A 26166-nucleotide genomic window follows, 5' to 3' on the forward strand; every position below is an offset into this window, starting at 1 on the left:
AGGACATTACATCAACGTTGGATCAGCCTGTAGTGTGGTTTTCCACTTTAATTTTGAGTGTGACTCCAAATCCAGACCTCCATGGGTTGATAAATTTGATTTCCATTGATAATTTTTGTGTGATTTTGTTGTCAGCACATTCAACTATGTAAAGAAAAAAGTATTTAATAAGAATATTTCATTCATTCAGATCTAGGATGTGTTATTTTAGTGTTCCCTTTATTTTTTTGTGCAGTGTATTATTGATAACAGAATAAATAGCAGAATAATAACTACAGATGAAATAATGCTGTAATTGAAAATTGTACACCCAATGCCCCTTTAAGAGCTAGCATTGAATCACAAAAAAATATGTTGTTGCCTTCCTACACTATTCAAACCCCATAATCGAATAACAGTTTACAAGGCTCTTAGCCTTTATACAACATATTGCAAAAAAAAATCTCAGCACATCGTGTCAGTACAAAACTCCAAACAAATGTTGTAATGTCTGTGCATCGCTATTCAATAACCAAAAACAGCACTTTTTCTTTCTTACGTACCTACACGTCATCATCTTCTCTCTTTGTGAGGGGATGTGTCAGAGGAAACGGTGTTGCAGTAGTCTAGTGTGTGGTGCCGGAATAATGAGAAGCGAACCTGGGGAGCTTTGTGTTCACATTGCCCTAAAAAAGGGAACCGGCCATTGGAATTCAAGAGAACCAACCTCAGACCACCTCTCGAGATGGTCTCAGTTCGGGTTTGCTTCAGGGGCACTTTTGAGGGGTCTGATTTCCTTTGGAGTGTTTACACTGCACAAAAATACATCTGAAAAAATTGTCTCAAAGAGGCCAAGTGTGAAAACACCCTAAGAGATTAGATGTCAACCTCCCTAATTCCTGGATATTATCTATGAGTACACATTCATGGGATGAGGCTATCCTCTTCTGATGAGAAATGAATGGTAGGCTATGGCTGCATCCCAAATGGCACCATATTCCCTATATAGTTCACTACTTTCAAGCAGGGACCATAGGGCTCTAGTCAAAAGTAGTGCATTATGTAGGGAATAGGGTGCCATTTGGGACGTAGAATGTGTTGCCTAGCTGTATGCAGGGCACGTAGGTCCTACATCCCAAATGGCACCATATTCCCAAGATAGTTCACTACTTTCAAGCACGAACCATAGGGCTCTAGCCAAAATGAGTGCATTATGTAGGGAATAGGGTGCCATTTGGGACATAGGATATGTGTTGCCTAGATGTATGCAGGACACATAGGTTCTATCCTTGACAACCAAAGAAACATGTACAATGGAAGGATATTTCACTGGAGAATCAGATTTTAGTGGGATTGCAAGTAATAATTCAGGTAACAATATAGTAATGAAATGCCCCTTTTGGATGGCACAAAATGCTCAATCATCCTGAACTAAGCACTACACACAGTGTGTGTGTGTGTGTGTGTCAGTGACTTACGAGTGCAGAGCTGGCATTATCAAGTGGGTCAAAGGTTCAGGCTGAAGACAGTGTGAGCAGTCTGCTGACTGACTGGTTTGCTGGCTGGTAAGCTCATAATTAAAGTGACCACACAGATGTCCCATCTGCCACTACGACCACCGCCACACATTACTGGCTCTCATGTAAACATGATAATCCAATGAGAGACCGGGTACACATGCAAAACACACACACACACCCCGACGCAGCCAGACACTCCAAAATACAAAAACAAATATTATGTATTCAACAAGACACTGAGTCTCTCTAAACCCGTTTATCTCCTCTATGTCCTGTCACTGCAGGGAAACCTCCTTTAATAGGCACTGAAAGGTACAGAAACAAGAGCAATACAATGACAAAGAAACACATTTCTAGCAATGCCTGTTGAAATTACTGCCATCCACCACCACTGACAATGAGCAATACAGGGAGAATTATACCAGTTGAGCAATGCCAAGCACTTCATCTCCTATAGTGTTCAGTGTTTTGGGAAAGTCTCTTTTCGCTGAGCATTATAAGGACATAATGGAGTCCCCGTCTACATTGTTCTTCCACAGTCTAGGGGCCGAGGAGGCATGCAGTCATCCACAGGAGTCACAGCCAATAAGAACAATCCGTCTGGAGAGAGGCAACGGCCCGGCGACGGAAGCATCTGTCACAAAGGGACTAGAGCAGGACCCAATCACAGATAAGCCTAATATATTTTCCCCCTACACACATACATGCACACCCAGTCTAGCCTGCCTCGCTTATTCGGGCTCTGGGACATCGGGCGTCGTTATGCTAACGCTATCAGCTGATTCATTGGTCCACGCCAGCGATAGCCCAGAATATAAACAGATCTGAGGTCAGCCTAGACTCTGGATGATGTGACAGAACACATAATAAGGCTATGGCTGGTTGAGTCAGACACTGATTGGGGATCAGACTGATGGCAGCCATAACTGAGGCAGTCAGGGAAGGGCGATATGAATAGGGACAAAGACTGGCGACAGGCACTTATGTAAACAAAATACGATGTCTCCGCCGCTCACTGACTTTTATTAGATCTCTGTGTTGAATGATCTGTGGCCGATTCCTCAGGCATTATTCCATATGGGGGGGGGGGGGGGGCAGCTAGCTACTATACAGACACACAATAGCAAGTTTGAGCTGACTGTGTTGTCTGTGCTGACTGATAATCCATACTGAACACCCACATGGATAAAGTAATTCCGCGACAGAATGAATATGTTGATGGATACGCATATAGATATGTGGTGACAGGATGCCACAGCCAAGACTGAACATGATACGGAGTTGTGGGGCATGGGTATGTTGAGCTTGTGGGCTGGAATGACAATGTCTCATGATGATTGTTTAACAACTTCTAGTCCATTAAGTTTGACACCATATAGAATTATTGGGTTCTAAGTGAATTAACGTTTAATTGATGTGCATTGCAGTGTGTTAGCCATCAAGGCTGTTGTGAATGTGGTTGAGTGAAGCGGGTGAGTTGCCATAGTAACCACTACACTGTAACACATCTGACATTCCTTGGAGGCATGGGTTCGAATCCCACTTCTGACATCATTGTTGCGATTTTGGGGGATGCTTGAACTCCAGACGCCTTGACCAAGGGCAGCGACAGGAACCACTAGCCCACAAACACCCTTTGGAGAGCAGTTTGCGGTCTTAAGAACATCAGATTTCTTACAATACTCATTTAGTTTCATCTATTTATTTTTTTACCTTTATTTAACTAGGCAAGTCAGTTAAGAACAAATTCTTATTTTTAATGACAGCCTAGGAACGGTGGGTTAATTAACTGCCTTGTTCAGGGGCAGAACGACAGATTTTTAACTTGTCAGCTCGGGGATTCGATTTTGCAACCTTTCGGTTACTAGTCCAATGCTCTAACCACTAGGCTACCTGCAAAACTTAGAAAAGAAACACTAATACCATAGCTGGACTTGTACCATAGCTGGACTTGTACCATAGCTGGACTTGTACCATAGCTGGACTTGTACCATAGCTGGACTAACCCCATAGTTAAACACTACATGACAACAATGACCCACCACATTTAGAGGTCATTCTGCGCAACTAACTCCAGACAACTAACTTCAGTTACAAAGTCAGACTATTTTAATATGACAGATTTTCCTCACCCAATTTAAAATGGGAAGATAAGCGCTCATTCTAAAAATCCACGGGTTATTCTCGAAAGGCAGTGCGTTGAATGACTATCTCCTAATTATGACATCAGTTCCGAGCTGAGTGGTGCTGAGTAGTGAATTCTTTCACATACTGTCACACCTCAATGAGCCTGTAGCAAGAAGGAAATGACCATATAGTAAAGGGGAAATGGAGTCTGGAAGCAGTAGTCATTCTTCACGGTCAGAGAACGGACAAAGACTTCATCCTTACTTCATTTTAAATGTTGGAGAGATAAAAAAAAAAAAAAAAGGTCTTTCAATACAGTCAAGGTTGACTGATGAAGTAATACACCAAGTGATAGGTCTATATTCTCCAATGAAGTGGAGAAAGGTACGAGGAGAGAAGGACTGCAATAAAGATTTCTCGGCACAAAAGATTTAAAACAGAGATGGCTAATGAACCAAAGACAGTGTAATTTTGGGGGGTGTAAATTAAAATTGGCTCCTAGTTTGAAACCTGCGGCAAAGTCTGTTGCATTAAAGTCTTTGGCATTACGTCAATGGGTACAGTAGTGCAATCTGATGGTAGCATGCACAGAATGTATCTAGGCCTACAGTATATAGGTTGTGTCTGACCTGTGTCATGCTACTGTGGTACAGTAAGCTGGTGGAGCCTACTGGTCTGTTGTCATGGTGCATGGGGCGGTGTGTGTGTGTGTGTGTGTGTGTGTGCGTGTGCGTGTGCGTGTGCGTGTGCGCGTGTGCGTGTGCGCGTGATGCGTGTGCGTGTGCGTGTGCGTGTGTGCGTGTGCGCGTGCGCAGACCAGAAGTACCCACAAGAATAGTAAACGGAAAAATCCCCACCAGGTCAAATGCTATTTCTAAGGGGTTTAGGGTTAATGTTAGAATAGTGTTGGGGTTAGAATTAGGTATTGGGTTAGGGTTAGGTACTAGGGTTTGGTTTAGGGTTATGGTTATGGTTAGGTTTTTGGGTTAGGGTTAAGGTTAAGGTAAGGGTACAGGTTAGGGTTAAGGTTAGGTTTAGGAGTTAGGGAAAATTGGATTTTGAATGGGACTGATTTGCATGGCCCCACAAGGTTAGCTGCGCAGGACTGTTTGTGTGTGCGCGTGCGTGCATAGGGGCTGCGTGTTACCTGGAGAAGTGTTGCTGTAGTGAAACCATCTGCGCTCGGCCCAGCTCTGACTCGTCCGTCACCTCCCGAAGCCGCTTCTCACTGTCCAATCGCAGGCGTCGTTCTTCCTCTAGCACATGAATCAGCTTTTGTCGCTGTGGGGGAAAGGAGTCAGGTTAGCTGCTGGTTTTAATATGTGTTGTTACCAGCCAACACAGGTAGAGAGATAGAAAAGCCACCAGCAACATAGACTAAAGTCTGAGTATCTACATGTCACAAATATATTTTTCATAATATCCATTTCATAATATCTATGTCATAATATCTATGTCATAATATCTATGTCATAACATTTATGTCACAACATCTATTTCAGCAGTGCATTTGTAATTTTACAGTTCAGGAGAACCATACCATGTAACTAGAGCTCTAACTAGAGCTCCTAAAGCCATCCCAGTTGCCATGGCACAAAATGGACACCCAGTGTAATGCAGCACCCTTAACTGTAATAAAACAAAGATGTTGATTCAAGTGTACAATTGTAAGGCAACCAGCAATCATATTGCAGCTGTGGTAATAAGTTACATCTTGAACCCTGATACACAATCTATGTCTCAATTGTATCAAGGCTTAAAAATCCTTCTTTAACTTGTCTCCTCTCCTTCACCTACACCTACTGAAGTGGATTTAACAAGTGACATCAATAAGGGATCATAGCTTTCAACTGGATTATCCTGGGCAGTCTATGTCATGGAAAGAGCAGGTGTTCCTAATGTTTTGTACACTCGCTTAAACCCTGCTGCCAGAATCACAGTGGAAAACAACTGCACTAACGCTGGATTTGTCTTTCCTAAACATGGTTTTGAAAGAGTCCACTGCAGGCTCACTGCAGAAAGATGATCAACGTTCGCTATAGAGTCTCGAAAAGTAGAAAAGCTTCTGAACTTCCATTTTCTTTTCTATGATCCTAATTGGAACATGCACTATGTCCCGAAGCCTCAGAAGTTGCTCCTCCAGAGAGAAAAAACAGTCCTTGGTTCAGATTCTACACTTCAGATTCTACACTTCAAAGGCCGTGCAGCCTGGCCTGCCGTCCTGTCTGACCATCTCAAGGAAGAGGTTTCAAGTCAAAGATAACGTTGGGGTTCTGTGGTAAAGTTGTGTGGGGCCAAACACCGCCTGCTTTACATCTAAACGTCCACAAGCTGGTTGAGTTTGGGGTTTCCACTTGAAGACACTGTACAACTCAAAACATGATGTGGAGATAATTAGTGCACCAACTTCCCTATAATCTGTCTCCACGTGGCCAAATGAGTTACAGGAAGTGACAGATGTAACTATTGATCACTGCATGCTGGGTAAGCCTCTTAGCTGTACAGTAGGTTTAACCACTCAACCATCTCCCTCTGTCGAGGGTGTAATACGCTTCTTGCCAAAAGATAAGGTTGTTATCTTTTGGCAAAGGAGAGGCCTTGACACTGTGTTGAAAACAATAACGATACAAAGTGAAAGGAACACTGCCACTACCTCGCTCTCCAACTAATGTGCATGAATCGAGGAGCAAACTGAGGAAATTGGACCGCCAAGAGTTGCTGAATTTCCTCTTCACTTGAACACTCTAACATACAGTACAATATTAGGGGCGGTGAACATAGCAAAGGAAAATCGTGCCTGGAATAATGCAGATACTGATAACCGTTCTTTATAGCATGTTTCATGGACATTCCATGATATATCTCATTCACAGTGAAGGTTATAGGGGATGCCTCGAAAGGAAGGAAAGAAAAGGGGATACCTAGTCAGATGCACAGCTGAATGCATTCAACCAAAATGTGTCTTCCGCATTTAACCCAACCCCTCTGACTCAGAGAGGTGCGGGGGGCAGCCTTAAAATTGACATCATCGGCGCCTTGAGCTTTTGTTGTTGGGGGTTAACTGCCTTGCTCAAGGGCAGAATGGTAGATTTCTTTCCACCTTGTTGGCTCAGGGATTCTAACCAGCAACTTTTCGGTTACTGGTCCAAACGCTACACAGCAAATAGCCACCAAGGCCATGGGTAGCTGACTGTGGCTGTCTTACAATAGAGGGTGAAATGCACATTTCATCATGTGTGTCATTTACATTGTAGTGGATGCTTCAACGTACGTCTCACTGTACGGACGTCTCACTATACGGACGTCTCACTGTACGGACGTCTCACTATACGGACGTCTCACTGTACGGACGTCTCACTATACGGACGTCTCACTGTACGGACGTCTCACTATACGGACGTCTCACTGTACGGACGTCTCACTATACGGACGTCTCACTATGCGGACGTCTCACTGTGCGGACGTCTCACTATACGGACGTCTCACTATGCGGACGTCTCACTATACGGACGTCTCACTATACGGACGTCTCACTATACGGACGTCTCACTATACGGACGTCTCACTGTACGGACGTCTCACTATACGGACGTCTCACTATACGGACGTCTCACTGTGCGGACGTCTCACTATGCGGAAGTCTCACTATACGGACGTCTCACTGTGCATACGGACGACTCACTGTACGGACGTCTCACTGTACGGACGTCTCACTATACGGACGTCTCACTGTACGGACGTCTCACTATACGGACGTCTCACTATACGGACGTCTCACTGTGCGGACGTCTCACTATACGGACGTCTCACTATGCGAGACGTCTCACTGTACGGACGTCTCACTATACGGACGTCTCACTATACGGACGTCTCACTGTACGGACGTCTCACTGTACGGACGTCTCACTATACGGACGTCTCACTATACGGACGTCTCACTATACGGACGTCTCACTATACGGACGTCTCACTATACGGACGTCTCACTATACGGACGTCTCACTATACGGACGTCTCACTATACGGACGTCTCACTGTACGGACGTCTCACTATACGGACGTCTCACTATACGGACGTCTCACTATACGGACGTCTCACTATACGGACGTCTCACTATACGGACGTCTCACTATACGGACGTCTCACTGTACGGACGTCTCACTATACGGACGTCTCACTATACGGACGTCTCACTATACGGACGTCTCACTATACGGACGTCTCACTATGCGAACGTCTCACTGTACGGACGTCTCACTGTACGGACGTCTCACTATACGGACGTCTCACTGTACGGACGTCTCACTATACGGACGTCTCACTGTACGGACGTCTCACTATACGGACGTCTCACTATGCGAACGTCTCACTATGCGACGTCTCACTGTACGGACGTCTCACTGTACGGACGTCTCACTATACGGAGGTCTCACTATACGGACGTCTCACTATACGGACGTCTCACTATGCGGACGTCTCACTATGCGGACGTCTCACTATGCGGACGTCTCACTATGCGGACGTCTCACTATGCGGACGTCTCACTATGCGGACGTCTCACTATGCGGACGTCTCACTATGCGGACGTCTCACTATGCGGACGTCTCACTATACGGACGTCTCACTATGCGGACGTCTCACTGTGCGGACGTCTCACTGTGCGGACGTCTCACTATACGGACGTCTCACTTTGCGGACGTCTCACTGTGCGGACGTCTCACTATGCGGACGTCTCACTGTGTGGACGTCTCACTATACAGACGTCTCACTGTGCGGACGTCTCACTGTGTGGACGTCTCACTATACAGACGTCTCACTATGCGGACGTCTCACTATGTGGATGTCTCACTATGCAGACGTCTCACTATACGGACGTCCCACTATGTGGATGTCTCACTATGTGGATGTCTCACTACTATATGGACGTCCCACTATACGGACGTCTAACTATATGGACGTCCCACTATACGGGCGTCTCACTATATGGACGTCTCACTATACGGGCGTCTCACTATATGGACGTCTCACTATACGGGCGTCTCACTATATGGACGTCTCACTATACGGACGTCTCACTATATGGACGTCTCACTATGTGGATGTCTCACTATCCGAACGTCTCACTATACAGACGTCTCACTATGTGAATGTCTCACTATCCGGACGTCTCACTATACGGACGTCTCACTATGTGGATGTCTCACTATGCAGACGTCTCACTATACAGACATCTTATAAAAGCATGCCTCCCATTTCCTGACGTCCTTCTGTTCTCTGTACTGTTGTCCTGAACCAGGTCCGTTAGTGACGGCATCTGAATAGAAAGACTAAAAGGTGCTTAATAATAAATACATTGGTAGGCCATTAAAATTAAAGTGCTGAGTCACTGTAATTGAGTGAATAACCTTGTCCAATATCAACTAGTTCAACACTCCATGAGGAATAGAGCCTTAGAGCAAACAAAGTATGGCCTTTCCTTCACCTCTGTTAAAGAAATATACAGGTATAAAATATTTACCTTTCGTGGCTATCACACATAAAACATGAGTTCATTTGAAAAAGTAATAATGAACAAACTTCTTTAATCGTCATCATTATGTTATTTCTGAAATATGCAACACTACCAAGATCTTCTTCATTCGGTTGTCCGTTGCATGGTAACCAAGATGGACACTTTCACAAGACAAGTACTGCAGGGCCATCTAGTGGCTATCGAACAACACACTAGCTCACGCAGCATACAGGAGAGGAACCAAGGAGCTTAACCGTAGCACAAACCAGGGCCCTTACCGCATGAATGACACATTTCAAACCTCTGTATATACTATGTAGGCCTTAATATAACAACTCTTTATTACTCTCAAATCAAACTACCTATATAACTGTATATAAAATCAACCCCTATACCCTACCCCTAGACACTACTAATGGTTAGTGTGAATACCAAATCAACCCCTATACCCTACCCCTAGACACTACTAATAGTTATTGTGAATACCAAATCAACCCCTAAACCCTACCCATATGGACACAACAAGTGGTAAGTGTGAATATCAAATCAACCCCTATACCCTACCCCTAGACACTACTAATGGTTAGTGTGAATACCAAATCAACCCCTATACCCTACCCCTAGACACTACTAATAGTTAGTGTGAATACCAAATCAACCTCTATACCCTACCCCTAGACACAACTAATGGTTAGTGTGAATACCAAATCAACCCCTATACCCTACCCCTAGACACTACTAATGGTTAGAGTGAATACCAAATCAACCCCTATACCCTACCCCTAGACACTACTAATGGTAAGAGTGAATACCAAATCAACCCCTATACCCTACCCCTAGACACTACTAATAGTTAGTGTGAATACCAAATCAACCTCTATACCCTACCCCTAGACACTACTAATGGTTAGTGTGAATACCAAATCAACCTCTATACCCTACCACAACTAATGGTAAGTGTGAATACCACAACTAATGACACTACTAATAGTTAGTGTGAATACCAAATCAACCTCTATACCCTACCCCTAGACACTACTAATGGTTAGTGTGAATACCAAATCAACCCCTATACCCTACCCCTAGACACTACTAATAGTTAGTGTGAATACCAAATCAACCTCTATACCCTACCCCTAGACACTACTAATGGTATAGTTAGTGTGTGAATACCGGTTAAATCAAATAAACCCCTATACCCTACCCCTAGACACTACTAATAGTTAGTGTGAATACCAAATCAACCCCTATACCCTACCCCTAGACACTACTAATGGTTAGTGTGAATACCAAATCAACCACTACTAATAGTTAGTGTGAATATCAACCCCTACCCTACCCCTAGACACTACTAATGGTAAGAGTGAATACCAAATCAACCCCTATACCCTACCCCTAGACACTACTAACGGTTAGTGTGAATACCAAATAAACCCCTATACCCTGCATATAGTCACTATTACCCTACTCCTTGACACTACATTTGAAACTCTACTTCTTCAAAGAGTATCTTAAATAATCCCACAGCACCCCTCCTTGTACCACTTCCTTCCCCAAGGGTGCCTAAGACTCGCACTTCACTCCCCCCCCACTAGCACTGACTTTGCTAATAGCTGCTTTATTGAGTAAAAATGTACTTACTATGACTGAGATATATGGTTGTCTTAAGATACATGTAAGTTGCTCTGGATAAGAGTGTCCTCTAAACGACTACAATGAACAAAATGTCATCTCTAAAAGAGAAAGACAAAGTAACACTGAATGGAAAAAGTGTCCCACGCTACTGCAACACCACAACCAGGGCCATTTCCAGACAACCAAAAATATATAATAAATGAAATACAAAACAATGACAAAACCGTTTTTTCCCAAAGGGGGGGAAACCTCTTGGCTCCTTCAGTTGTGAGCCCAGTGTGTTAGAGTTGAAGCCGTCCAATAAATAACCATGTTTCACTCTAACTCTGTGACTTGGCCCAAATTCTTCCCAACAACGGTTTTAATTCGCTGAAGCAGTTGAGCAGACCACATTAAACCCTATTCACAACTGAAACCACCCCCAGTTCTTCAACAAGACCGTCAACCCAGGGCTACTATGTGGCGCACCAGGGAGCCTCTCCATCACACATAATGGCTGCCGTAAATAACACGCTGCTACAGGAACATAAACCCACAGTCGCAGGGCTGGTGCCAAGTTAGAGCTGGACCTAGCTGCAACCGGGACCAAACCCAAAACGAGTTCCAATACCACGACTAGTTAGACCCAGAGTTGAACAACTGAATATGAGTTGAAGTAATCGTTTTTGAAAGTTTAGTGACCTTTTTGGAAACTAGACCTTTTCTCTTTCAAAAGGGATGTGTTTTCTTTCATAAAATGAGCCAACTCTAACATAAACAGTTTTAAACACAGGCACAGTTCAAAAAACAAACAAAAATCTCAAATCAGAAAATGAAAGGTAAATTGTACTGGACTTATTGCAATTTAAATTACTTTACATCAAAAATGTTTCGACCAATTGTTCAAACACCCACACTAATTGCCTAAAGATGTTTACTGTATGTGAATATCACCTCCATATACAAAGGTCAAATTTGCCTCAAACACAACTGCAAATGACCCTGTTCAGTGATTTGTCCTGCGTTCCTACAATTGTCCATTGCCCCTGCCTTTTGTTAACCACACCTACTTACAAAACACCCCAGGCACAACAACCATGCGATTAAAATAATAATATTGTCTCAACCCCAAACGGCACCCTATTCCCTACATACTACTCGATAATCTCCCTAGGGGCCGTGGTCAAAAGTAGTGCACTACATAGGGAATAGGGTGCCATTTGGAACGGGTGCCCCTACGTCTTCATACTAAGCCTTGCCAAGAGCTTCAATAACAACACACGTGTAACAGCATACCTTACATTAAAAGCAGTCTTCTGCTTTTGCTCAATGTATAATTTCTGCCATTTAACAAGGCCCAGATCCGTTAAATACAACTTTAAGATATCTGTACGTTGCCAGGAAATCCGAGCGAGACGTTACAGTATTTCACAGCTGAAGTATTTGCTGTCGACAGACTTTATATGCGTTTGGCAATTGGCCTTGCCCAGTGATAGCAAGCCTGATAATTGAAAGCATACTCTTAACGAGCTAAAAACCAACCACTGACATTTAGCTGCAGCTAGACTAGACTACATTCAGTCTTTTCAAACGTAGGATCAACTCGATGTGAGAAAAACTGATCAGGCAATCAGTAGAAAAGCTAGCATAAGCATTCTTTCTAAAGCGACATTTACCCTGACATCTCGAGTGACTAAAAAAGGAGATACCTCTGATTATGATTAGCTTGCACGGTAGTAGACTGTCTTCACTGATGTTCTCCCCTCTCTGTCCTGTAGATGGCCTTCTCTTCCTAAGAAAACTGTCAAAGCCCATATTCACAAAGTGTCTCAAGAGTAAGGAGTGCTGGTCTAGGATCAAGTCCTACTTGTCCATATAATCTTATCGATTGTGATCTAAAAGGAAAAACTGATCCTGGAACATTTATAATAATGTTCTACTAATACTCAGTCATATAATCTGCCAGATGAGATGCTTTATGATTCTGCTGACTCGTCAAGGTTTAGCGAGTGGCTCTGCCTAGGGATTGTAGCTGGGTATTCAGGATTAACTTTGAACTCAATGGGATTATCATGCTATTACCTGGGAAGGTCACGGTGGGGAAATAAGCAAGGCTAGTGATTTCATCCAAATATTACTACAGCATTGTTCAGTGAAAAGTGAAACATTGGACTGCCTAGTCAGTTGCACAACTGAATGCAATTCAACCGAAATGTGTCTTCCGCATTTAACCCAACCCCTGTGAAACAAGGCATGGGATTTGGAGCTGGGTGTACGCATACAATCTATCATTAGGGAAATATATACATATGGTATAATCATAATCAGAACTTCAAAGCATGTCTCTGTCATATTATACAGCATATGTAACTGGGCTTGATTGCTCCATGTTATAGTAACCCAGTTGCACTAGACACAGTCCTGGCATGGCTGTGTAATTCTACAGCATTGTCATTTATTCATAAGGGACAGACAGACAGGGTTCTCAGTAGTGAATTACTAGACCTTCCGTAACCCCCTGATACCCCTCCATGATCCGGAGGAGATTTTAAATTAATTAGAGACGACTGCGTCTCTCAAGGCCACATTGTGCACAAGATGCAGTCTGTGCAATGTTATTAGTGAATGTGTGTGTGTGTGTGTGTGTGTGTGTGTGTGTGTGTGTGTGTGTGTGTGTGTGTGTGTGTGTGTGTGTGTGTGTGTGTGTGTGTCTCTCTCACTCAATCATCTCTTCATTACACTGTGCACCTCAGTTTGAGGCTGGGAGGCTCTCGCTGAATCTCCTTGGCCCAGTACTGCACAAACATCAGGGACACAAAACACAGTTTTGCAGTTTCCTCCTCCTTCATCAATAATACATGCAGTTTACTGTCTGCCTGTCTGCCTGTCTGCCTGCCTGCCAGGCTGGCAGTATATTGACCAGCCTGGATTCTGCTAGAAGAAGTGTAACAAGGGGATTTGTCTGACTGGCAAACTGTAGGCTAAACAATGTGTGTTCACTACAATGCAGAATACAGGTACTTACCTTCTATTATGACTTCTATTATAACAACAACAACAAAATGCTTTAAAAAGTAGCATGTCGTGTAGCACTTTTGCCTGAAGTGCCCTCTTTTAGCCCAATTGCATTGAAATAATTAATTTACTAACTAACAATTTCATTTCTGGCAGGTTCTTAGTAGTAGCTCTGCCCTTGGAACATTGAGCAGGTAACAATTACCATAATATCCATATTTAAATTGCAGTATAAAATATGATTATATTCTTGAACATGGCCATTTGCGAAAATAATACTTATCTTTGAAATACAGAGGATGGCGTAAACCAAACCTCATGCTATTCCCTAGAAATCACTGCCCTACAGATCCCTGGGGAGTCCATAAATTCAATTATCATGCAGGGCCAACCATTGCATTAGAGCCTGGCAATTGCTCTCATGCAGGCAGCAACTGCAGATGTACAGCATACACACACCCCGGGATATGGTAAACCGTTTGAGTGGCCCATTTATCATTGCCAAGGGACCCACACCCTGTCCATCCACACACAAAAAGAGAAAGAGATGGAAATAAAAAGAGAGAGGGAGAAAGACAGACACAAAGAGAGACAGGCACACACACACAAACACACAGAAACGTAAAACAAACAAACACACACGCACGTACACACACATACAAACACAAACTCAGAAATAAAAAAAAATGTCCCCTTTTCAGGACCCTGTCTTGCAAAGATAATTCGTAAAAATCCAAAATAACTTCACAGATCTTCATTGTAAAGGGCTTAAACACTGTTTCCCATGCTTGTTCAATGAACCATAAACAATTAATGAACATGCACCTGTGGAACGGTCGTTAAGACACTAACAGCTTACAGACGGTAGGCAATTAAGGTCACAGTTATGAAAACTTAGGACACTAAAGAGGCCTTGACTCTGAAAAACACCAAAATAAAGATGCTCAGGCTCCCGGCTCATCTGTGTGAACGTGCCTTAGGCACGCTGCAAGGAGGCATGAGGACTGCAGATGTGGCCAGGGCAAAAAATTGCAATGTCCGTACTGTGAGACGCCTAAGACAGGGAGACAGGATGGACAGCTGATTGTCCTCGCAGTGGCAGACCACGTGTAACAACACCTGCACAGGATCGGTACATCCGAACATCACACCTGCAGGACAGGTACAGGATGGCAACAGCAACTGCCCAAGTTACACCAGGAATGCATAATCCCTCCAGTGCTCAGACTGTCAGCGAATAGGCTGAGAAAGGCTAGACTGAGGTCTTAAAGGCCTGTTCTAAGGCACCTGCCAGACATCACCGGAAACAACGTTGCCTATGGGCATAAACCCACCATCGCTGGACCAGACAGGACTGGCAAAAAGTGCTCTACACTGACGAGTCACGGTTTTGTCTCACCAAGGGTGATGGTAGGATTCGCGTTTATCGTCAATGGAATGAGCTTTACACCGAGGCCTGTACTCTGGAGCGGGATCGATTTGGAGGTGGAGGGTCCATCATGGTCTGGGGCGGTGTGTCACAGCATCATCGGACTGAGCTTGTTGTCATTGCAGGCAATCTCAACGCTGTGTGTTACAGGGAAGACATCCTCCTCCCTCATGTGGTACCCTTCCTGCAGGCTCATCCTGACATGACCCTGCAGCATGACAATGCCACCAGCCATACTTCTCGCTCTGTGCGTGATTTCCTGCAAAACAGGAATGTCAGTGTTCTGCCATGGCCAGCGAAGAGTCCAGATCTCAATCCCATTGAGCACGTCTGGGCCTGTTGGATCGGGGAATGGGGCTAGGGCAATTCCCCCCAGAAATGTCCGGGAACTTGCAGGTGCCTTGGTGGAAGAGTGGAGTAACATCTCACAGCAATAACTGGCAAATCTGCAGTCCATGAGCTAGAGATGCACTGCAGTACTTAATTCAGCTGGTGGCCACACCAGATACTGACTGTTACTTTTGATTTTGACCCCCCCTTTGTTCAGGGACACATTATTCAATTTCTGTTAGTCACGTGTCTATGGAACTTGTTCAGTTTATGTCTCAGTTGTTGAATCTTATGTTCATACAAATAAAGTTTGCTGAAAATAAACGCAGTTGACAGTGAGAGGATGCTTCTTTTTTTGCTGAGTTTACACACAGAAACGTAAGCACACACACACACCACCCAACAGCACATGTGCACCGTCCAGAGACTGCTGGCTCTGTAGGCCTGGCTGTGACTGCTCGTCAACCATCTCAATGTGTGAAACCACTATGGGAGAGAGGGATCCCAGTGAAGGTCCCCATAGTGGTTTCACACATTGAGATGGGTGACGAGCGGTGACAGCCATCACTGGGATCCCTCTCTCCCTGCACATGTCTGATAAGCCCCAATCTGTAGAGACAGCACCTGAGTCCCCAGCGGTCCCCTCGGTCCCCAGTCTCTCACCAGTGTCAAAGGTCCTCCAAACAGCTGTCAAAGGTATCTCCATGCTGTCTCCACACAGACGTCAACCTCAGAAATACAAGGAAAATACTACAGAATGAAAATATGCTATTATACTAGCACCTTTCTAGAATAGAAGTAATGTTATTTCTAGGACTTCAACTCACTAGGCTATCCCGTTCTTTCTTTTCCCCCATTCTAGCTTATAGCTAGAATGCATAGGCATTTTGTTTATTATCCATTTGGCCTACTGCTCTGTATGTTTGTCCTGATCTCTTTTAAAGACTCAGATCTGTAACGGTACCTTGCATTTTCCCCATGAATTACCACTGGTGCATTTGGATCCTTTGGAGTAAATGGGACTGTTGAAATGCCTAGAATGTTGATGTTGATGAGAAAATTTTTCGCTAGAGTTCCATTCAAGCGTGTGCGAATCGCATGCAGTAATCAAGGAAGGAGAAAATAAAGTGGTTTGTGTGTGTAGACTTGCATGTGCGTGGATGTATGTGTCAAAGAAAGCTGTACGCATCTACACTTTATGATGGGTCTATTAAGCTGTGATACCATGGTGCTACCAGGGTGTTTCACACAAAGTGCAGCGTTTATTTTCTCCACGTTGTTTAGACAGCCGTTTCCAGTGGTCATAATCTCAGCCAGCGTTTTAAAATCTCTCTCTCTCTCTCTCTCTCTCTCTCTCTCTCTCTCTCTCTCTCTCTCTCTCTCTCTCTCTCTCTCTCTCTCTCTCTCTCTCTCTCTCTCTCTCTCTCTCTCTCTCTCTCTCTCTCTCTCTCTCTCTCTCTCTCTCTCTCTCTCTCTCTCTCTCTCTCTCTCTCTCTCTCTCTCTCTCTCAATTCAATTGACTTTATTGACATGGCAAGTCCATTATTACTTACATTGTCAAGGTATACATATCGAAAAATAAAATATATATTTATATATAAATAAATGGTGGGACCAACAGCAATAATAATAGCCGTAGCGGACATGGGATTACCATTAACAACAACTACAACAACAATATTAATGAGAACAACAATACATCAAAGCAATGGTAGTAGACCAGTGTCAACATGACTGAGAAGACACATGACATGGTATGAAAGACAAAACAAAACAAGATGGGAAATATTATCGACATTACTTTGCACTTTTCACTGGCTGTCCCTCAGGTTGTGACAGGAGGACACATATTTGCACATTTTGGCTTTTCACCCAATAAATATGAGATTTTTTCTTCATCTTTTATAGTTTCAAATTCTTTGTATTGAATTATAATTTTGGGAAAGAAATATTATCTTAGGTCTGAGTATTTGTCACAGTGTAATAGGAAATGCAGCTCTGTCTCTACCTCTCCTCTGGAGCAGACGTTTGTCTGTGACGACCTGTCTCTATAGCCAGACTGTGCTCACTGAGTCTGTACCTAGTCAAGGTTTTCCTCAGTTTTCTATCAGTCACAGTGGTCAGATAGTCTGCCACCATGTACTGTCTGTTTAGAGCCAAATAGCATTGATTTTTTGTGGTGTCTTTCCAATAGGTGATATATTTTTATTTTTGTTTTGTGATGATTGCATAACTCTGCATGCAGTATTTCGATTGGATGTTTGCCCCATTTGGTAAATTCATTATTAGAGATTGGACCCCATACTTCACTGCCATATAGTGCAATTGGTTCTATAACTGATTTAAAAAATTGGAGCCAGGTTTCTAATTGGAATTTCGATTTTGATGTTCCTTTTAATGGCATAGAATGCTCTTCTTGCTTCGTCTCTCAGCTCATTCACAGCCATGTGAAAGCGACCTGTGTTGCTGATATTTAGTCCTAGATATGTGTAGTTTTTGGTGTGTTCTAATAGAACTGTGTCCAAATAGAATTTATATTTGTCATGTCTATTTCCAGACCTTTTTTGGAATATCATTATATTTGGGTTTTTTAGGTTAACGTTCAGAGCCCAGGTCTGATGAAGATGATCTAGGTGCTGCTGTAGCCCCTGTAACCCCTCTTTAGTGGGAGACAGCAGCACCAGGTCATCTGCGTACAGCAGACACTTGATTTCAGTGTTGTGTAGGGTGATACCAGGTGCTGCCGATTCTTCTAATGTTTTTGCCAATTCATTAATGGAGATGTTAAATAGTGTTGGACTTATTGGGCAGCCCTTTTTCACACCCCGTCCCTGAGGGAAGAAGTCTGTTTGCTTGTTGCCAATTTTAACTGCACATTTGACTGTACATTGATTTAATAAAATCATATGTTTTCCCTCCAATACCACTTTCTATTAGTTTATAAAAAAGACCTTTGTGCCAAATTGAATCAAATGCTTTCTTGAAATCTACAAAACACGAGTAGATTTTGCATTTGTTTTGGTTTATTTGTTTATCAATTAGAGTGTTGAGGGTGTAAATGCGGTCTGTTGTACGATCATTTTTTAGAAATCCAATCTGGCTTCTGCTCAGGACGTTGTGTTTGTCAAGGAAATGATGTAGTCTGCTATTTATAATACTGCAGAGAATTTTCCCCAAGTTGCTGTTAACGCATATCGGGGAAAATACCTGCAGTGAGGATAATTTTGAAGAGTTTGAGTATAGCCAATTTGAATTTCTGGTCTGTATATATGATAATGTCATTTAAAATACCATCAGCACCACAGGACTTTTTGGGTTGGAGAGTGCATAGTTTTTCCAATAATTCTACTTCTGTAAATCGGGTATCCACAGGATATATTCATATTCTCTCTCTCTCTCTCTCTCTCTCTCTCTCTCTCTCTCTCTCTCTCTCTCTCTCTCTCTCTCTCTCTCTCTCTCTCTCTCTCTCTGAATTCCAGGGGAAACCCACAGCAGTGACTGGTACTGAATGAGAGGGTTTGACTGGGGAAAGACAGGCCACACTTGTTGGAGTGACTGGGCCTGTGTTCTGCCTTCTCTGAGCCTAAACACGATCAGTTACCAGAGCTCATCATCAAATACCTTGTGGGGGATCCAGTGTTTTTCTTCCTGACTGAGTTTGAACGGAAGGTGGCTGGGTGGGGCTGGCTGATTAAACACCCCGCAGGGCTTAAGATAATGTTTAAGCAGTAAACAGCACGTTCAAGGCCTGGCAGGTATGGCTATACCAACATCGGCTTATAACCAATAAACCAATGAATATAGGTCATGTCTATCATATAGGGACTCTGACAAAGTTGTCATTGCTCTTCAGTATCTTAACCTCAACTCTCATTTTACATTTTTTTATTTTATTTCACCTTTATTTGACCAGGTAAGTTCTCATTTACAACTGCGACCTGGCCAAGATAAAGCAAAGCAGTGCGACAAAAACAACAACACAGAGTTACACATGGGATAAACAAACGTACAGTCAATAACAATTTACACTGGAGTGACAGATGTGCAGATGAGGATGTGCAAGTAGAAATACTGGTGTGCAAAAGAGCAGAAGAAAAAACATTCTGAGACGCTTGATACACACTTATTGCTTTTTACAAACTGCTGTAGTTTAAGTTCCGATAACAAAGACAGTCTAAGAGTCTAAGGCCCATGTAGTTGGCAGTTTCCATGGTATTGTGTCACTGTACCCCCCCCCCCCCCCCCCCCCCCCCCCCCCCCGCCATTTAAAACACTAGCTAAAGTTAAGGCTTGCATCATAAAGACGACTTCATGATGCATTCTTTCCCTACACAAGGTAGTCTCTCTCTCTCTCTCTCTCTCTCTGTCTCTCTCTCTCTCACACGCTGAAGGCGGAGAAGAGAGCATAACTAGTTAAAGAGGAGGCATCAGACACTGGAGGCTCAGAGATGCACACTTCAAAGTCTACAGCATTTAATCTGCTGTCCTCTGGAGGCGGTGTGTGTGTGTGTGTGCGTGTGTCTGTCGGTATCTGTATATCATTACGTGTCTGTGTGTGTGAGGAGGTTACTCTTAGGGGCAGAGTGCCTCTCGTTCACCCTGCCATCACATTAACAATTATCTCCCTGATGCAGCCCTCTCTTTTGATTTCTATTAAAGACCCTAAAGAGCATGCCTGAGCTGAGCTCCCAGAGGAGAGGAGCATCTCCCAGGCATGTGTACTCCAGGAGGGATAATCCCAATTTCAAATGGAGCTCAGAGACACACACACACACACCCCACATTCTTCTTTTACCACTCCCTTCCCCTCCTCCTGTCTGGCACAGATAACTCATCCCTCCTTCGCCCCCCTTTCCTCACACACACACCCAGAGTTGTAATTAGCATGGCATCCACTCTCATGACTCGAAGAAGCAGTACTCAGAGGAAGCCACACACAGCCAGGCAGTAGATATTTCCCTCCGAGCTCTTCACTAAGGTCAGAGGCTGATCAGTCTCTTAGTCTGATTGACTACAGTACGAGGTGCTGACACACAGAGTTCCCCCAATGAGATAAGAGCTACGTGTGAAACGTCCTTCTCTTGTGCTGCGACTGTATGGAATTGGCTAGAGTGAGCCTCAACGTGACTCTGATTGCGTGGTCACGCATGACCTTGTCGACGGCTACAGCACACCTCAGGAACCGCAATGCGCAAATAAATACACTGGGTAGGTCGTTCTCCACAGGCACAAACTAACATCCAAGTCTTTTCCAAAGACCCAATGGTAAAACGTCACTGCCTCAGTGGGGTGCTTCCAGGAAACATTTCTCTTACCATCTATTTCTATACGTCATTTAGCAGATGCTTTCATCCAGAGCAACTTACAGTAAGTAGTAAGTGCATACATTTTCATACTGGTCTGAATCTACAACCCTGGCATTGCAAGCACCATGCTCTACCAACTGAGCCATACAGGACCATCTATACAAAGAAGGCTATGTACAGTATGCGGTCATTGTCATGATGCGTATGCTAGCCACTCTATTCAGTATGTAGTGTGTTGTTACGAGCCCAGGCTGTTAGCTCGGTATTCTCAGGAGGACTTCTAGAACGCTCGAGACCACTACGAGAAAGCATTGTAGATATGGATATCCTAGAGTATGTGAATCTCAAGTCTGCTTTAGGGTTGCTGCCGTAGTGCTCTTTTATGAATCTATTTGGGGCTGTAATGGATTTACCGGAGTTCTAAAGTTGTAAACAGAGTCCAAGGCCGAGGTCAGCTGGTATCTGCTCTGTCACACTGTCGGTCCCCTCTCTCCGAGCCCTACCTCACGCCCTCCGCGTCCGCACGTCTGGCTCCCTGGTCCACTTTCCCCTTGTTATATAACCACTGTGTGTGTGTGTGTGTGTGTGTGTGTGTGTGTGTGTGTGTGTGTGTGTGTGTGTGTGTGTGTGTGTGTGTGTGTGTGTGTGTGTGTGTGTGTGTGTGTGTGTGTGTGTGTGTTGTGTGTGTGCATGCGTTACATTTGACGTTATCCCTGAAATCTGCTGCACTAATGTCCCATAATATGGGTTGACAATACCATGGCGATGGGAGCTAGACCTAGACCTAGAATTGCCACCCAGAAAAGTGCTGCAAGACCCAACGTAAATATATGTTTTTAGTTCAGGAAAGTTATCAGTGCAGTGACCTTGGTCGATGACCGAGCAGGACTGGCATGCCTACAACTGTGGGCTGTGGGTTTAAGGCTGATAGTGTGTGTGTGTGTGTGTGTGTGTGTGTGTGTGTGTGTGTGTGTGTGTGTGTGTGTGCTTGTGTGTGTGTGCGTGTGTGTGTGTGCGTGTGTGTGTGTGCGTGTGCGCTTGTGTGTGTGTGTGTGTGTAAGACAGCATCAACAGTACCATTGTTCCTTCGCTTTTGCTTCGTGCGACTTCCCTCTGCAGGCGAGCCACGGCCAGCTTCTCCCTGAACAATAGAAAGAGCGAGAGACAGAGAGAGAGAAAGACGGAAAGAAAGAGAACGAGAGGAGAGAAAGAGCGAGAGAGAGAGAGAACAAGAGACGAGTGAATAGCTGATCGTTTTTCATTGGGACACAGTCAGGCAGGTCTGTCACCTCTCTCTGTCAGTGCTCCATGCACTGTGCTCTGCCAAACAACTAGCTAACAGCACTGTGGTATACCAACACGTCAACAAACATCAAACAGAAAGGGTATAGGGGGCAGCAACTAGACACTACACACTAAACAGAGACACACTAGCCTACGCCTTGATAAAAAATAGCACACAAAAAGCACAAAAAGAATTCCACATTGACAACCATAAACATCCACTCAGTCATAGAGATACAGCGTCTAGCGTTCTATTTCTATGAAAACCGTAGAACAGACAAACCCCCCACTCTCACATGAGCTCAATCATTTTGCTAATGAGAGAAAGTTCATGTTCATGTACTGGCACTGATAACGATGGCCTCTTTAGAGCTTTTCCCAAGGTATCGCTGCCTGACAGCTCTCTCGGCCAGGCATGCCTTCCATATTAACAACATACCATAACATGTTTGAAAGCTACAGACATGAGGAATTGCACTGCTGTGGTTTCAATGCCAGCCAGCCAGCCATCACTTTGTTAGCCCACAAAACAACGCTTAGTATTCCATATTACTGGTAGCTACCTGTCTGGAACCAACAGACAAGACAACTCCTCTAGGCCAGGCATACCTTCCATATTAGCAACATATCTGAAGGCAAGAAACAAGAAGAGGTACTGTAATGCTGTGGTTTCATTGCCCACCAGCCACCATTGTTAGCCCACAAAATAACTCTTAGCATTAGTAATAGGGCAATTTCACAGCATCGGAATTGCGCTGAGACGCCAACAAAGAGTTTCTTCTTTGACTTACCTGGGGAAAGTCCTGTGTAAAAAATACTACTAAGGTAGAAGCTATAGAGTAGTAGATGAATACAGATATAGTAGAATATGGATGGTGAAGTCCCCACTGAATTAGCAGTTTGTAAGACACTACTCGCTGACGCCAGCTAAGAAAGTTCTGGTTTGTGTGTCATCCAACTGCTGTGTGTGAGGAAAGGGAAAGAGAGACAAATTCAATTACGCAAAGCCTTGGCACGCTGACTGATTAAGAAACAGTGACGCTGTGAATCCAACCGGAAGTTGATGCTATGAATCTGAGCGTAAGTTGACCTGCCCTATTAAGACACGCAAACACAAACACGCACACACACACACACACACACACACACACACACACACACACACACACACACACACACACACACACACACACACACACACACACACACACACACACACACACACACACACACACACACACACACACACAGTAACTGGAATGGTTACTAACAGGAGTGTGCAACTGGAGTGGGAGTGTGTTGCTGTGTGTTTCAGGTGTAGCGTGTAGGATCACATGGGGACGTGTGTGTGTGTGTGTGTGTGTGCGTGCGTGCGTGTGTGTGTGGGTGGGTGTGTGTGTGTGCTGTGTCACCTTGTGAGAAACACCTGAACTTCTGTAACTCGTCACCACGTCTACACTGTTTTCCTAACTGGCAACTCATCACATACCCTGCTGCTACTGTTCATTATCTCTCCTGTTGCCTAGTAACCTTTACCCATATACATATCTACCTCTATTACCTCATAGCCCAGCATATCGACTCAGTACTGGTACCACGTGTATATAGCCAAGTTATCGTTACTCATTGTGTATTTATTCCTTGTGTTATCTTTTTATTATTATAATTTCTCTCTCTCTGCATTGTAGGGAAGTAAGCATTTCCCTGGTAATCTACACCTGTTGTTTATTAAGCAAGTCTTTGTTATGTCTGCGAGCTAGACATGTAAGGGGTTAAGTTTCAGGCCACTTATTCACAGACATGTTACAGGGGGCAGGAAACTTGAGCTAACTGCGCCCGTTGAGAAAACCACTGCCAAAAATAGAGCCATTTGACATTCTGTGTTAAACATAATTACAGTAATTGGTACATTTTTAACAGGCAGTCAAAACAATATTTCAACATGGCAACATTTGACTCCAATTTCAGCCCTGAGAATGTGGACGGGTGGTATTTGAACAGTATCATGTAAGTAAGGGTTGGTGGAAAAAAACGGCCTGGGTAATGGACAACCCATTTTGCATATTTGATCCTGACATCATGTGGCATCTGCATTTCAACTACATCCACGTTAGCCCAATTCCGCTGATCTGTTTATCTGGGAACGGCTAGGATAGTCTGTCCATGACCAGCTGTGTAAACCTACCTCTCAAAAGAGAAACAGAACGAGAGTCAGTCTTAAAAGCTATAATGACAAACATTCCAGATATCAGAAGTCATCCTCCTTGAGTTGTGATAGGGGGTTATAAATATAAGTATCTGTTCCCATATGTCACACTGGCATACAGTACCACTTCCTAGAATGTATGGGGCATGTGTTCTAATTAAATGGTATAGTAGTATGGAATTGGAACATGGCCAAGATGTGTTCCGATGCTCTGATCCCATGTTTGATCGAACACAGGCGGAAAGGAAGCATGCTGCATGCTCACACAGCTAGCTGTCCACAGTTGACCATGTCTTTGTGAATGTTTTTCATCTCAATACCTAATTGAAACCCCAGCTGCATCCAAACCCTCCTCCCTTCATCCCTTCTTTTCCCCCCTGCTCTTTGAACACGGTTAGGGGGCTTTGGGAGCGAGTGCATTCCAACAGCAGCGACGGGCAGACAGATCGGGGTTGGCACCTCGCTGGCCTCCAGCAGTTCCCAGTCACCTGGAATTATCTGGCACTGCCCGCACCAGTGCTCAGTCCGTGCCCACAGTCTGCCCACAATATATCCACCACGAGCAGTTGGGCCAGTGGAGAGCAGGAACGCAGCTTGACTAGCTCCACGCTTCAGTGAAGCAGGCCCAACCACCTAACAACCCCCACCCCCCGCGGACGCCCCACCGCTTCCCACGCCTCGCACAAGCTGCTGCAGCGAAGGGCAACGGGCCAAGGACCAGGGAGGGCCAAGCTCTGCCCCCAGGCTGACACCACGGGCAGGGCAGGGGCAAGGGAGGGCGCCCCAACCATCCCATATCCCACATGGCATCTCATCGCTCGCCCTATAGGGCTAAGGGTACGTTTGGCAACATGTACTAACAGTACGAACGCTAAGCCAAAAAACTCCATTTGATTGGTTACTGGAGAGTATTGGACCAGAACTATACTGAAACCTTATTCATCAGGCTCCATATGCTTCTGAACTAGATCTGTCACATCTAGTTCTGATCCAGGATCAGCTATCATGATCAGCTGTCAGTTGTCCACCCACCCACATGATACTTTATTGGTCTTTTCCTCATTGGGATGTTGTTATTCAGGCACAATCACAGCAACATCACCTTCCTTTAGGTTTCATATGACAGCCTAGAAGGAGGCGAGGCGAGGCGAGGGAAGGTGTGTGTGTGAATACAGATCAAATCAGCCCTGTTTCTCTAGACATTCTCCCACATTCTCCAGGCTAACCAATCTTCACCATCTCTAGATTGTTGTTGTCGTCACGTGAGAGACAACGAGCGCGGCTGCTTTGGCGTCGGAGCATCCCAGCGTGCAAAGACATGATCTGGCGAGGGGCGGGAGGATCAATCATTCTCCGGGAGATGTTATTTGCCAACCTGAGCTGACACGTTCGCCCCAAGACAAGCTTTGAAATGCATTGTGGGAGGCAGCTCGTTGTGTTGCGTTTTTTTCTTTTATCCTCATTGTTCCATTGTCAACCATTGTCCCTTGTGTGAGGTTGTGTGGTTTAAGTCTATTTTGTCAAGTCTAAGTTTGTCTGATGAGGAAAGACGGGAATTTACAAAGAAAATAGTTATCCTTGTTCATGATACTTAGGGTTACTCTGTAGTCCAAACTACACATTCATACACTGGCAAGCCAACCCTACCTCTCTGTCCTATCAAAACCATTGCCGCAACGCTACTGCGTACGTAACAATGAGAAAATGACATACTGCCTTCAGGTAGCCTAGCGTTTAGAGCACTGGGCCAGTAACCGAAAGGTCGCTGGTTCAAACACACGAGCAGACAAGGTGAAAAATCTGTCGCTGTGCCCTTGAGCAAGGCACTTAACCTTCATTTGCT

General features: G+C 44.3%; 1 protein-coding gene across 4 annotated transcripts in view; it reads right to left on the reverse strand.

Annotated features, from left to right (window-relative positions):
* Positions 1 to 26166, reverse strand: part of LOC139373192 (nck-associated protein 5-like) — a 160385-nt gene that overhangs the window by 70003 nt on the left and 64216 nt on the right. For 2 of the 4 annotated variants that reach the window (XM_071113373.1, XM_071113374.1), the window contains 2 exons: positions 21911 to 21974; positions 4774 to 4907 (listed from right to left, as the gene is read on the reverse strand). In XM_071113373.1, the coding sequence (XP_070969474.1) occupies positions 4774 to 4907; positions 21911 to 21974 (198 nt within the window). Of the gene's footprint in view, positions 1 to 4773; positions 4908 to 21910; positions 21975 to 22908; positions 23077 to 26166 lie in introns of those variants that run through there. The other 2 variants (XM_071113375.1, XM_071113376.1) reach the window with 2 other exon arrangements.

This window comes from Oncorhynchus clarkii, chromosome 18 (assembly GCF_045791955.1).
Source record: "Oncorhynchus clarkii lewisi isolate Uvic-CL-2024 chromosome 18, UVic_Ocla_1.0, whole genome shotgun sequence".
Taxonomy (NCBI): domain Eukaryota; kingdom Metazoa; phylum Chordata; class Actinopteri; order Salmoniformes; family Salmonidae; genus Oncorhynchus; species Oncorhynchus clarkii.